General features: G+C 39.5%; 1 protein-coding gene across 3 annotated transcripts in view; it reads left to right on the top strand.

The window, feature by feature from the left end:
* The window catches only part of VWA3A (von Willebrand factor A domain containing 3A), a 2208650-nt gene that overhangs the window by 549805 nt on the left and 1644084 nt on the right, over positions 1-14761 (top strand). For all 3 annotated transcript variants that reach the window (XM_044089639.1, XM_044089638.1, XM_044089640.1), the window contains one exon: positions 9366-9491. In XM_044089639.1, the coding sequence (XP_043945574.1) occupies positions 9366-9491 (126 nt within the window). The remainder of the gene's footprint in view (positions 1-9365; positions 9492-14761) is intronic.

Below are 14761 nucleotides of genomic sequence, written 5' to 3'. Positions count from 1 at the left end.
CTCAAGAGGTCCAGGGAATTGGATTCCTTGGATGAGGATCTGGATTCAGGGGAAGAATCCATGACTTACTCTTCCCAAATCCCTTCTCTCTTGGACTACTAAGTCCATATTCCCCTTGGAGGAACTCTGCTTTGGGATACCATTGCCCATTTGATGGATTATTTTAAGTGGGATTATTCTCCGGTAACTGAGATTCTCTGAGATACAGAAAAGATATTATGAGCTCCTACAGATGGTGTCTGCTAAGCCATCTGCTGTTCTGGCTGCTCTCCTGGATACTTTTTCAGCGATATCTGTAGCCCCTAACTCTCAGCCCCCTGCACCTAAGAAGCAGATAGCCTCTATAAAGTGCCTGAGGAGTGCAAAGTTCTTTGTAAATGTCCTTCTGCTGACCCTTTTCTAGTGTCAGTCTCCTCTGATAAGCCATCCAAGTTATCTCCACCTACCAAGCTGTTGCCTTCTAATAAGGATCGTAGGCCTATGGGAAGGGTGGGCAAAAAAGTTTACACTGCTGCCACCTTATCCTTTAGGACCATCGACTACCAGACAGATATGACTGGGTATGTTTTGGCCATCCTTTCTCAGGTTTGTAAGGTGGTTTCTGACCTTCTTGACTCTGAGGGGAAGGCTTCATCCCTTTCCCTGCTGGGTTCTACTTCTCAAGTTGCCTGCCAGTCAGTCAAATGCAGGTATGATGCAGCTGATGCCTCTTCTAGGGCTGATGCCTTTGGTTATGCTTGGCTTCATCTTCAGGTTTTACCTGATTACATTAAGGCCAAACATTTGGATGCTCCTTTGGATGATAAAAATCTTTTTGGGTCTGCTGCAGCTAACTTTTCAAGTCTATCTAGGACAAGGGTAAAGCCTTGCAGGAACTGTGACATATTTTTATTTCTCCCATTCCCAAATTTCAGATGAATTATCCCTCTGTCTGCTTTTGTTCATAGGCAATCTCACTCTCCTCCTAAGGACAAGAAGGGTCCTGGGCATGTGCCTTCTGCTAAGTCTGCTCAGACGTCTGCCTCCTTGAAATCTGCTTTTCAGGGTAAGCAGTGTTCTTTTTGACAGTTTACTTCCTCCTGCCCTTGGCTAAGTTCCTTTGTCCCTCCATCTATCCCTGTCTCTTTCAAATTGGCCACAGATCACTTCAGATTCTTGGGTTCTTTCTGTTGACCATCAGGGGTATTTCATAGTTTGGAAATCCCTTTCTTCCTTTTAATGTGTTCCTCAACCTCCTTAAGAACAGCTTTCTCATTTCCCTGAAGTTCTTCACTCTGTTTTGCCTCAGGCCACCATTCAATCTATGTCTCCTGTCCAGGTAGGGAAGGGATTTTATTCCAGAATGTTTCTGATCTCATGAAAGGCGAGCACTTGGAGATCAATTCTGGATCTTTGTCGGTTGAACACCTTTTTCAAGATTCCTTCCTTTTAGATGTTATCTCTGCAGATATTATTCCCTCTTCTTCTATCCTAGCCTTTCTGGTGTCTCTGGATCTCAAGGATGCCAACCTTCACATACCCATCCAACCTCTCTTTAGGAAATTATTACGTGTCTGTCTCTTACTTGCATTTTCTGTTTTCTGCTTTGGCCTCTCTACTTCTCTAAGGATATTCACCAAATGTCTTGCTCCTGTCATTGCTTTTTTGCAGGATTCAAGAAATTCAGATCTTTCCCCATCTGGATGATTTGCTTGTTTAAGCTTCCTCCTCCAACACTGTTTCAGAATCTTAATTTTACTACTTCCCTATTACATAGTCTGGAGTTCACCATAAACTTTCAGAAATCAGTTCTGACACATTCCCAGAATCGTATGTTTCCTTGTCTGTAGACTTCAGGCAGTTTTCATGCTGGCATCTCTGCCTGCCCCCAAGGCTTTGTTTCTAATTGCTTTTTTCCAGTCCCTTCTTCCTGTGGCATCTGTTGCAGCCAGGGAATTTCTCAGGGTTTTCTGGTTCATGTCTTTCACCATTTCCATGCTCCCTCTTGCCAGGCTCCATATGAAGAAACTTCAGTGGTAGATCAAGTCAGTGTGGCTTCAACATTACCACTCCCAGGATTTCCCAGTATCTTTTTTCCCTGTCTCAAGCTTGAGCTTCAAGTTAAGGATTCATCAGCTTTCAATTAGCCCAGGGCTTCCTTTCAAGCTCCAGTTCCAAATCAAGACTCTTTACAGATGCCACAGACAGGAGGTCGGGTGCCTCCTCAAGGTTCAAGATCTCGGGCCTCCTCATTAGAGGTTAGACTACTTCAGTATAAAAGAGATGAGGGTTCTGCTTCTGGCTCTTCAGGCATTCCCTGTTTCATCCTGGGCCCCTCAAAGTTTTCACAGATAATACCACAGTGATATGGTATGTCAACGAGTCAGGGAGCACAAAGTCTTATCTTCTTTGCAGGCTGTCTCTGCAGGTCTGGGATTTAGCTATCTAGTATTAAGTGACTCTTCAGGTGGTTTACATTCCCTTGCAGCACAATCTACTGGCAGGCTCCTTGAGCAGGTCCAGCACACAAGCTCACAAAGTGAGCCTTTATAGAGATGTGTTCCTGGACATTGCTCATTGGTGGGGTATTCCTCAGGTAGATCTTTTTGCCTCAAGCCTGAACAGACAACTTCCTCTGTTCTGTTCGAGTCCTAAGTCATCTGGCTGGAAAATTGGATGCCCTGTATTGTGCTTGGAAGGGGATGTTTCTGTATGCCTCCCCTCCCCTTCCTCTGTTACCATGAGTCCTGCACATGATCAGGAAGGATTCTTCCAAAATCTTGCCTTTTGGCTCAAACAGAATTGCTTCCCCTTTTTTCCTCACTTGGCCAGGGGCAATCAGTACAAGGTACCTCACCATGTGTATCTTTTACAATACAATGGATCTCTTATTCATCCTCACTTGTCCACACTTCAACTGACATTGTGGGTGATAGGGTTTTGATGTCTTTCAAGAACCTCTTTTCTGAGGATGTGCTTCAGCTTCTACTGGAGGCCAGGAAATCCACTACCAGGAAATCATATATGTCCAAATGGAAGTGATTTTCTGTCTGGTGCCTCTCTAGCCATCAAGATCCTCTATCTGTTGAAGTTCATAGGTTCCTCTGTTTTTCTCTTATTCATACAATCTATTTTATGCTGGGTCAGTATATTCTTCAGTTAAAGCTCACATGTAAGCAATTTCTGCACGTCTGCCTTTGACTCCTCCTCTATCCTCTAGATTTACAGTAAAACATTTTTTTAAAGGTTTCCTTCATATCAGGCCTTCCAAGAAGCCTATTCTACCTTTCTGGGACCCAGTTTTGTCCTTGAAAAATTAACTCAGTCTCCTTTTGAGACTGCTTCTTCAGCTTTCTTACAACATTGTGCTTGGAAGACTGCTCTTCTTTTGGCTAAAACTTCAGCCAAGAGATTGTCTGACTGACACTCATGGTTGTTCCTCCTTTCTTAGTTTTCCACAGAGACAGGATGTCTCTTCATAATAATCCTTTTATCCCCAAGGTGGTCCCTTAATCAGTCTATTAATCTTCCTTCCTTTTTTTCTTCTCCACAGTCTGCTAGTGAAAAGGTTCTTCACACCCAAGAGTTGCATAGACAGCTGATATATTATTTGGATAAAACTAAAGTGATTCATAAATCTGTGCAGCTTTTTGTTTCATTTCATCCCAATACTTTGTGTTTGGCTGTTCCTAAGCAAACCATCTCCTCCTGGATTTTTAAAGCAATTTCTTTTTGTTATTCTTTTCATGGAAAATGGCTTTCCTTGTCAGTAAAGGCACATTCTACTAGGGTAGTTGCCTCCTTTGGTGCTTTTTTCAAGGGTCTAGATACTAACTCCATCCATGAGACTACTATTCGGTCCTCTGTTCATAGTTTCACTAAGCATTCTAAGTTGGATGTTACTTCCAGGGCCAGGGCAGGCTTTGCCAGGGCTATCCTACATGGGTTTATAGAGGGACTGCCCTGTGCCTTCCTCCTCCCAGGCTTCCTGTTGTGGACAGGAGATAGCTCGCAGGAGTATAAGGCAGAAGTCTACTTTTTAATACTGGGCAGTTTTGGTGGTAATATATTTGTTTATGGGCAATAAGTACCTGAGAGAATGTTTTGTTGTTGTGCCTTTCGGCTTTTCCCGGTTAGGGGTCGCCACAGCGGAACTCCGGTTCGCTAATGATTGGCAGTTGATTTTTACGTGCTGAGTTGCCAGCCCTAATGGACAACCTTCAACGAAGGTATACCCATTCACGTATGTCTCCACAGAAGACGCTCTAGTTGAGAATCGAACGGGACAACGTCTTGCTGTGAGGCGACAATGCTACCGCAGCACCACCACCGCGAAGTACCTGAGAGAATGTGAAATAGTTTAATTCTAGCCAGTTTAGTTGTTTTTAAGGCCTCACAATAGTGGGTTCTACACATAGCTTTGGTAGCAAATTTTGCAACTTTATTATAACAAGAGGCTAGTTTGCGCTTTAGTGTACAAACGACAAACTGCAGCGAAAACACACCAACCAGATAAAAATAACCAAGCCTCTAGAAACAGAAACCACACGGACTGGCCAGCAATACATTCTTTAATAAGCAATGATCCAGAAATTCAAACACAAGCACTTTCATCTCTGACAAATCAGAGACTTTATCAAGATGCATAGGCCAGGAAAAAAATGCACTTAAATAGTACCACCCAAAGAGCATACAGCCAATCATATTCCCTCTAGTCACACATAAATCATTAAGTAGCAATTAAAATATTCTACGATATAACCATAAATACAAAATCAATTTTTAAAATCACTCACTTTCATCAATACATAAATATTAACAAATATATGTATATACATTCTTTGAAACAGCAAAAAATGAGTGAACCAACTCCAAGACAGCAGCAATGATCCAAGTAAAAGAATTTATTTAACTATTTCATCTTTCTTGTACACAGACTTCTTCAGAATTAATTGAAAACTTGGTGTCATATAAATACACAACTCAGTCATAACTGGTTAATACACAGTAGTCCCCACCCCTGCTACAAAGTTTAAAACTAGGTTAACTATTAACCTGCTGGCAATAAATAGCACAGTAACCTTACATACAAATAAAACAGTTACATGACTAATTATATTAAATACATGGTTTTAAGTTTTAAAAAAGGGGAAAGTGTTATTTTATCATTCAAACCAGGAAACATGTAGAATTTACTCTGACCTGCCATTTCATCTCAAAAAATTCCAAGTAGTCATCTATTAATCTCTTTGTCCCAGATCTACATGATCTATAACAGAAAACTTGAAAAAATTGTCAGAAAATTATTGTATATGCCTATATAAAGCATTATTTACATTTTTGTTGGCTATGTCATAACAATGTTGGTAAATTCTCTGTTTGAAGGCCCTCTTGGTTTTCTCGACTTAGAACCCATCACAGGCCTGGCACAACCCAAGATATACCACCCCTGTAGAGTAACAATAATATTTTTTTCTTTGGTCTAATTTTTCCAAAGTTTCTAATAGTGACACCTTTTGTGTCCAACATGTGTCTGCATTGGGGGCATCTACCACATTTGTAACTACCTCCAGTCTCATTCAGGGAGTTTGTCCTTTCCAGTAATCCCTTAAAAGACACCTCTTTCTTGTAGACTATCTTCGGTGTCATACCTAGGGTAGTAGCTGCCCCTGGGTCCAGACTAAAAATATTCTAGTGCTTATAAATGATGTCTCTAATGTCATAGAATTTGGTATTCTATGGTAATACCATCACGCTTCCAAACCCAGGTTCAGTCATGTTGTCCCTTCCTTCCAATAAGTTGTGGTCAGTACTCAACAAGCTGTGATACACACCCTCCCTTCTCTTGAACTTTACTTCATCCACGATGTTCTTAATAAATACTTCAGGGTAACCTCTCTGAACGAACATATGCTGCAGCACTGTACATTCACTTAAAAAGTCATCTCAGCCAGATATCATCCTAGCCAATCTGATGTATTGACCCTTTACAAGAGATTTCTTCAGGTGGATGGGGTGCCATCTGCTGAAATTCAGCAAAGAGTTGGAATAAGTAGGTTTTCTATATAACAAGGATGAACAAAGTTTATGATCAGAGTCCTTTTAAGTGTAACATCTAAATAATTCAATCTATCCTTGTCAACTACCATAGTAAATTTCAAAAAGGTGGTTGTGTTGTTTATACAAAAAACTCTTGCAATTTTTCCATCCCATCCTTCCAGAATAATAAAATATCATCCAAATAGCGTCCATACAGTGCCCAGGATTATCTGTAAATGGAACCAAGGATATAAAGATTCTCCCACTGGGACAACCCAATGTTTGCAAATACTGGGGCGCAACAGGCCCCCATTGCCACCCCTTGTGTTTGCCTAAAAAGTTGCCCCTCAAAGACCAAATAAATTATTTTCTAACCATTTTCATGCATGTTCTTAAAGTACCTGTAGTATTATAATCAAAATCAGTGTTAGTGACCAAATCGTCAGAGAACCTCTCCAATCCCTGTTCATGTGGCATGACCAAGAATAAGTCATATATGTCAATAGTGACCATCAATAACTCATCATCATAAAGTTTCTACTTTATTTTAGACAAAATGTCCCAGGTTTTCCAGGCCATACTTTTAAATTTGTGATTTTAGAGTAATTATTAATTAACCCAAGAGGTGGACCATGGCATTTACAGTTAGAAATACATGAAGTGTTATGGCAATTAAGAACGAATGCCATGCAATGGCCAGTCATTAATGATCATTTGTCCCTTGCATGTTTTTTAAAATTGAAGGCATTAGAAAGATAAAAAGAGGGGGGGGGGCAAAACCCAATGCCCTGAAATATATCAGTAGGTTTTCCTTTTATCTGATTCAAGCACTTGTAATTTAGGAATGGAGGAGCCAATTTCCATTTTTGTAGTCATATATCAAAAACAAAATAAACCAATGCACAAATGTCCACACGAAGGAGAGTTTATTCACAAGCTTTCAAGTCCAAAAACTCTTTTTCAAGTACTCCAATGCTTGTGAATAAACTCTCCTTCATGTGGACGTTTGTTCCTTGGTTTATTTTGTTTTGCGTTTACTTGGACTACTGAGGTACATTTAGCTGTTTCTCCTGCTATTCTGTGTAGTTATATATCCACATTTCTGGACCACACCCTCATTACAGTTATTTACAATAGATATAAAAACAGCCTACGTCAACACCGGTAACATCAACAGTAACATGGTTCAGCTCAAGGTCTGGCTATGTTAATGCCAAAACACTCTCCATTGTATACCAGAAACTGCCATGCTTTGTATATAGTGCACTAAGTGCAGAAAACAGAACCGACAACTCAAAGATGTAGATGTGTATTGGTTAAGTGTCACTAGAGTTAAAAGACTTATTTCACTGCAAGAAAAACATCTGCAGTAATGCATGAAAAACATTCTGAAATGTCAGCAAAGTAAGCTGCCTCCATTAGAACCTAAACAAGTTGCTTACATCATAATACTGATGCAAGAAATTTTATGCATCCACAATCACACATTTCAGTTTGCCAAATGATTATAATGTGAGTTCACTCAGCTGTCAGCTTAGTGCCTTCTTTCACCAGTGTGTCAGTCTGGTCGAACGATGTTGGATTAGGATAATCTCAATATCGTATCCTTAATAGAGCCATGAGCCAGAGCCATGGCCTCAAGCTAAATGCCAAAAAGTGTATAGTCATCCCCTTTGGCAAAAACAAAGTGCACACAAATTACCACATAGGTGGTAATCCATTAAGTACAGAAGAAGTCATTAGGGACCTGGGGACCCAAGTTGATAGCAATCTCTCATTTGACAACCACGTGGCCAAAGTGGTTAGAAAAACATTTTATATAGCCCACCTAATCATGAAGGGATTCACATCTAGATTAATGGAGGTCATCATGCCTCTTTACTCATCCCTCATCAGGCCCATAATCGAGTACAATGCCCCTTTTGGGATGTACCTTACCAAACACCTGCAGCAACTGGAAAGACCCCAAAAGTACCTCACCAAGAGGATCAAAGGGCTCAAACAGATGCCATATGCTGCCCGGTTAAAGAAACTCCAGCTCTACTCAGTGGCATACCGACTGCTCAGAGGTGACCTGTGCCTGACGTATAAGGCCATGTCCAACCCGAATTAAGGGACATGCTGCGCCTCAAAAAATCCAAATCCCATCGAGCTACACGCCGAGAGACTTGAACCTCAGCACTGAAATAAATAGGACATGCTGGAGGGACAGATTCATAACCCAGAGGCTCCCTTCACTATGGAATAAAATCCCAGTCCAGGTTAGGCAGAGTCCCTCATTGACTCTCTTCAAGAGGAATCTTGATGAGTGGATGGGAGATCATAGGTTTACCCCGGGTATCACTTCTGTGTCACTGTTAGACAGAGGCACAGTATACTAACCTCGAAAAAGGGCATAGCAAAATTAATTTAAAATGGGTGGCGAAAGCCAAACATACTCTGGCTAGGCTTATAAATGCCCTAGGGCAGATAGCCTAGTATGAACCTATGAACCTATGAACCTAATGCCGAATGCTGTAAAACAAAGTCCAAAGAAGTTAAGAACTATCTGCTACTGATGGTTTCTTACTCTTTTCCCAGCACGCAAAGTGCGGGAAGAGAGTGAGAATCAATCAATAACCATTCAGCCCATCCATGTTGCATATGTGACTGCGGACATTACAGTCCAAACCCCTTCCATTTCTGTGTGGTTACAAACCGCATAGACTTTTGGGCATCACACTGATGTCTTCTCTCCTTAATCCTGACTGCTTTTACAGCTGTCCGGATTTACAGAAACCATTTTTTTTTAAAACCCGGAACTTGCCGAGCATGCGCAGTTCCAGGATTTCAACAAGTCAGTCAGACTCGCAGTTAAGTAAGCGGCCAGCCAGCAGTATACAGTAGTACTGTATATAACAAAAAGAAAAAAAATTATTTTAAAAAATAAAATGTTCTTTATTTTTCTTTTCTTGCTGGGGGGGCAGCAGTCCAATGGGATGAGCCGAGCCGCCACTGCTAGAACTTCCTTAATTCAAAATGTAAATATTGTAGTTGGTGGAATATTTTGCCAACATTTGTCTTCAGAAATTAAACAGACCAACAGAATGCAGAGCAGTATCATTTCAGAACATTGTGAAGGTGACTGCTTTATATTGGTAAGCAAATGACCAGTTTTGATTCAGCAAGCATAAAATGTTTACTATGATTTTTATTGTAGCAATTATTACTCAGCAAAAGTAAGACATACTCATTTTTTATACAGGCATATTTAACTTTAGAAATAAAAATAATATGAGAAATGTCAGTGGAGTGCTGTATGTGATATACCCAGCTTTATTTGCTGTTTTGCCTTGTTGTCATCACAGCCTTCATGAAGCACGACAGTGGGTGCAACAGCTACAGCCTGGTGGGGGCTGCAACCTTTTAAAAGCCATGAAAAAAGTGCTACAAATGAAAGAACTGGATTCATTGGTTGTCATTATAGGTTCAAGGTAGGTTCAAATAATTTTTATGCTCATTTTATACTGTTTGCCAATCTGACTTATGTTTAACTTTCTCAGTTAAAAATTGTTTGGTAACAGCCTTTTCTAGTCTAGTGTGGTGGCCATCTTGGAAGGAGGACTAGTTGGTCTAGTTGGAGCTAATTTCTCCATCTAGGTAGCTCAGTAGTTTTGACTAAAATTTATAACTGTTTTTCATAGGATCTCTTTTGTTGCTGCTTGACTTGTACTGTGCTCAGCAGAGCTTCCTTACTGTCTTTCCAACACGATTGCAGAGAGCTTATCCTGTGTGCACTGACTAAAATGCTTAAAAAGTATTTCTGTTCTTCACAAACACTCCAGAAAGTTCATTTTTTACATTTTATTCATTTATCTGACATTTTTAACCAGTTTGGTGTGACTGGGCAAAGCCCTTTTTCAGCAGAGACCCAAGGAGAAAAGCTCCAGCATTACAATGCATAGACATTTATTAGCACAGACATTTGTTGCAAGTCAACTAAAAAAATGAAATAAAATGAGATAAAATATGAATTGAACAATGAATAACTAAGGAAATCTGTACATAATAACTTTAGTTTTTTTTTACACATTCTGTAGAAAAATGAGAAAAGTACAAGTAAGATGGAGATATTATCATCAGGGACAACTTGCAAAATTGTTTGATAACAACAAAGTAAGATCAGTTAAAAGTACATTTAGGAAGTGACCTTGCAGAGAGGGAAAGAGGTATATAGACAAATAACACTAGTAAAGAATATATTAGGTGAAAAAGTACCAAGATATATAAAGTTGATGCTGGTAAAGTGTAGTAGAAAAGCGGAAGAGTATGAGGAGTAGAAGTTAGAAAGAACAGAGAGCAGGAGGGGTCCGTAATAGGTCTGGTATGATATTAACTAAGGGGGCAGCACTCAGTGGTAGTGGAGGTAGCTTATGTTGGGTCCTAGCAGAGTCATGTCCATGATTTGTGGAAATAGTCTTTAATGCTATTTTAAAGGTGTTTGTTTCAGTAATACATCTGACACTGTACGATAGTTTATTCCAGGCATTTGTAATAGAAAAGCTATAAAGTAGTTTTCCAATATTTTTAATGGGCCTATATACTTGGAGGGGTCTACCTGACAACACCGAAAGCTCAAAAAGCCGACAAAGAGATCACCAACACCAAAAAAACGAAAGTGCAGAAACAGGAAAGTTCACATGCCCAACAAAGCACAATCCCGACAGTTAACAAAACAAATTTGTCGTACCAAAAAACACACACACAACACAAGCACACCAAAAACTTGATAAACCTACACTAAACCTTACATACACAACTATCTATGCACTAACCTTAACCCAAACCCTAACCATAAGGTCCATCACTATCGCACACTTACCTTACCCGCACCCTAACCCTAAAGTCCGTCACTATCGCACACTTACATTACCCACACCCTAACCCTAATGTTCATCACTATTGCACTCATTTCGCATGTCAGCATTTTTGGCATAGGGATTTCAACTTGTCGGGTATTTCTGTTGTCGGTCTTCCAATGTCGGTCATCTCGTTGCCGTTGTTTTGGCTTGTCGTCTTCTCAGGTAGACCCACTTGGAGAAGGTTCTGCTGTGAGCTGCGGAGGGAGTGTTTGGGAGTATAGGTCTAGATGAGATTGGAGAGAGGACGAGAAGAAGAAGGTTGATGTAGAACTCAATGAGCCAAGAGAAGTTGTGGTATTAGGATTTGATGATGAAATTCCAGCCACTACAAATTTCGTAGTGCGATGCAGTGATGGGTGCAGTAAGACAGGTTGTGGGCAAATCAAGCTATTTTGTTATAAGTAAGTTAGAGTTTAGTAAGAATATTTGATTGGAGGTGTATAAGAATAGGGGCTGCATAGAGGAGAGTGGGAAGTAGAAAGGCTTGTACATGGGAGAGTCTGAAGGCATTTGTAAGGTATTTATTATGTCTGTAAAGCAGACCTAGTTTTTGATGGGTCTTCCTTGCGTATAACTGCAATGATGTCCCCTGCACGTAAGGAGTTGCGCGGCAAAGGGAAGTATCAAATAAAAGAAACAAGCCAGCAACTGGTGGACCGTTCAATGTGGTAGTTTATTTAATAAACTACCACATTGAACGGTCCACCAGTTGCTGGCTTGTTTCTTTTATTTGATTCTTCCTTGCGTAGCCTGTTAATGACAAAAAATAAAAACTTTTTGTAATTACTACAGTTCTTACTGTGGTTAAATAGAGCATTTGTGGACTTCCTGTTTTGATATCCCTGTTGTGTTCACGTATAAGGAGCCTTAATTTCCTCGTGGTCATCTCAACATAAAATGCCATACATGATAAGCATGTGGCTACATACACCACCATGCTAGTGTTGCAATTACAATATCCTGGACATTTTAAACTTCTTTTGTAACTATGTATTTGCACAGGTCCGTCATTAATAAATTTGCACACACTGCATGTACCGCATTTTCCCATTCGTGAAATGTTCTGAACAGTAGTAACAGAGCTTCTTTCTAACAAGTCTTTTAAATTTAAACCTGTACTATTAATAAACCTTGGACTTGGGACCTAGTGTATCTTTTAATTCTTGAGTAAAAACACTATCCCATATAGTATGAATAATATTTTTGACTTTAGTTCCTGTGGGGATAAACTCCATCACCATTCCAATAGAATTATTCTGACTGGGGTTGTTATCATTACATTTTGTAATAATACTATCACTTCTACTATCATCCAATAGAATGGGCCTAAAATCACTGCATCTTCTTTCCTCAATTTCTTTACTAAACTTAGCCAACAAATCCATAGGGTATCCTCTGTTCTTAAACATATCAATCAGCTTGATTAGTTCAACATTAAAACAAGTTTCTTGACTTATCAATATGTAAACTCATATCATCTGCCTCTTGACCATGTTTCTCTTTTGGAAATGGGGATGGCAACTCTCATAGAGTAAAAAAGAGTTGCTGTATGTTTTTTGCAATAAATATTTGAGTGGATATGACCATTTTCCTTATATAAAAGAATATCTAAAAACTCTATTTTATCTCTATCAATGTGACTTATAAACTTGACAAAATCAGTTGTTTCATTCAAGTGACCAATAAACTCTTCCAAGTCATGTTTAGAGCCCTTCCACAAAATAAGTATATTGTCCAAATAGCATAAATATGTCATAATCTTTGATTTATATACTGAATTAAACACAAATTGCTGTTCCCATTCTGCCAACACAAGGTTGGCATAAATAGGCGCACACCTAGCGCACATCACAACCCCAGTCATCTGCTTATAATGTCTAAATTAAACAGAATAAAATTGTTAAATAATGCTATATCCAACAAATCCACTAGCAGACTTCTCTTTACCTGATGCAAATTACTATATTTGGCTAAGCGCTTACCAAAAAAATTCTAATAGTGTGGTGGGGAATCACCTAAAATAAATTAATGACATCAACTGAGACAAACCAAAGCTCATCCACAAGATCACCATTAATTTTCCTAATGCAGCCCAGACAATGTCATGAATCCCTGAGAATGTGCGGTAATTTGTCTAATATGTTTTTGCAATTGATGTCTATATATGACACTAGGGGTTTAGTTTTTGTGCCTCTGGCTGCAACAATGGGCCTAAATGGAGGGGAATTGACATTCTTATGAATTTTGGGGATACCAGAAATAGAAAGGATATTCATCATCGGAAATTATCCCCTTACACATAAATTCATAAAGTTGCCAATCAATTTTTTGTAGGCCCTCTGTACATCAAATCTCAACAACCTTTCGTAGGTTGCTGCATCACTTAATAGCACTTGCATTTTACATGCATACTCGGTGTTTGTCATAATGACAGTCCTCCCACCCTTGTCCAGTTTCAAAACCCTCTATTGGTTACTGTGTATTAGTTGTCTCAAACAAAATTGTTCTGCACTAGTTAAATTGTTATTAGACAGTGTTTCTTGTTCTAGACATCATCTTATCTGTGCACTACAATTATATTTTATTTATTTATTGATATTTGTTAACCGGGTTTGTCCAACTGGACTTGTGGCCCATTTTCAGTGGAGACCCGAGGAGAAAAGCTTCAGTAATACATTTTAAAATAAGTACAATTTTAAACAATATTGATATAATAGCAGTTATAGCAAAATGATTCACATATGTTGGGTTACATGCATAAAGTTAAAGCTGCCTTAAAAAGAAGCTAAGTAACAATTTTACATTGATATAGTTCAAAAGGTCAACAATAAACCTTTTTTGTTTGTATAAAATTGTGCAAATGCATAGTAGACACATTGGAGAGAAAGGTGTAATGAGGTACTAAGTATGGTCCTTTTGAGGGTACATAAAGGGAAGGAAGACTAGGTAGGGTCATGGCAAGGGCAGGTTCTGGAATTGAGAAAATAAGCTTTTAGTTAATTTTTAAAGTGTGGGAGATTGAACGCAAGTCAAGGGGAAGTTTGTTCCAAGCATGGGCAAGGGAGTGTTTGTAGAGTAGTTTGCCTACTGACCTTTTTGGGTGGTAGATATCGAGTAATTGTTGGTTAGAGGTATGGAGGGTCCATGATGGGATGTAGATGGAGACTAAGGAAGATAGAGATGGACAGAAGGAGGGTTTATAAAGAATAGAGTGTAGCATATGAAATTGATAAGATAGCAGAAACTGGGGAAGTTCAAGCCATTGAAGAGAGTTTAAAGAAGTGCAGTGGTGTGAGTTGTATGGGGAGTTAGTAATACATCTGGCTGTTTTATGGTAAGTCTGTTCCAGTTTGTTTAGAGTGGAGGCCTGGATATTGGTAAGAACTGGGGCGGCGTATAAGAGGGAGGGGAGGAGGAGTGCCTGGCCCAGGGTAAGTCTAGATTCAGGGGTTAGGAATTTTTTGTTCCGATATAGCAGACCTTGTTTCTGGTTTGTTTTTTTTTATACATTGGAGTATGTGTAGGTTGAACTTGAGTTTGTCATCGATAATGACCCCTAGGAGTTTTGTACAGGTGTCAGGTTGGATGTCTGTATTGTTAGAAGATGTAATAAAAAAGGAAGTTTTGTGATGAGAAAGAGAACGGGGAGGGAAAAGTAGGAGTTTGGTCTTTTTGGGATTTAGGATCAATAGGTTGTGAGAGAGCCATTGTTCAGTGGATAGTAGGGCCTGCTGGGTCAGAGAGTGTAGTTCAGGAATGTTATTTGAGATGGATATAAGTGTGGAGTCGTTGGCATACAAAAGCGCTCAAACTCCATTATTGCTGGATTATATGGTGGAATA

This window comes from Protopterus annectens, chromosome 12.part0 (assembly GCF_019279795.1).
Source record: "Protopterus annectens isolate FY-2018-M chromosome 12.part0, PAN1.0, whole genome shotgun sequence".
Taxonomy (NCBI): Eukaryota; Metazoa; Chordata; order Ceratodontiformes; family Protopteridae; genus Protopterus; species Protopterus annectens.
Note: the sequence above shows the minus strand (reverse complement) of the source record. Positions and strands in the feature narration are given on the sequence as shown.